The following is a 373-nucleotide window of genomic DNA, read 5'->3' as shown; positions in this document are numbered from 1 at the left end:
TCACAGATGAGGGCCCTGGGCCCTGGACCCCACCCCCAACGCTTTGAGACCCTGACGGCTTCTGGTGCCAGCAGCCTTGGCACTATCCTGGCCATCCTCGGCCCACGGGTTTGTCCCCTTGCCTTCCTGCCCAGGCTGATGGCCCCTCTGTGAGCGTCGCGCTCCTGCCCAGGACATGGCTATTGGTGTGACTCCACCTCTCACAGATGAGGGCCCTGGGCCCTGGACCCCACCCCCAACGCTTTGAGACCCTGACGGCTTCTGGTGCCAGCAGCCTTGGCACTATCCTGGCCATCCTCGGCCCACGGGTTTGTCCCCTTGCCTTCCTGCCCAGGCTGATGGCCCCTCTCCCTCTCCACAGGCTACAGGCTTC

At 65.1% G+C, this 373-nt stretch overlaps 1 protein-coding gene across 1 annotated transcript in view; it reads right to left on the bottom strand.

The window, feature by feature from the left end:
- Npas1 (neuronal PAS domain protein 1) overlaps window positions 1–373 on the bottom strand; it is a 9,182-nt gene continuing 8,809 nt past the window's right edge. Inside the window, exon 11 of the mRNA XM_033766009.1 lies at window positions 1–164. Coding sequence (XP_033621900.1) covers window positions 1–164 — 164 coding nt within the window. The remainder of the gene's footprint in view (window positions 165–373) is intronic.

The sequence above is a fragment of the Fukomys damarensis genome, unplaced genomic scaffold, assembly GCF_012274545.1.
Source record: "Fukomys damarensis isolate Sample0158 unplaced genomic scaffold, DMR_v1.0_HiC HiC_scaffold_19, whole genome shotgun sequence".
NCBI lineage: Eukaryota > Metazoa > Chordata > Mammalia > Rodentia > Bathyergidae > Fukomys > Fukomys damarensis.
The sequence above is the reverse complement of the archived record's forward strand: the minus strand, read 5'-3'. Positions and strand labels throughout refer to the sequence as shown.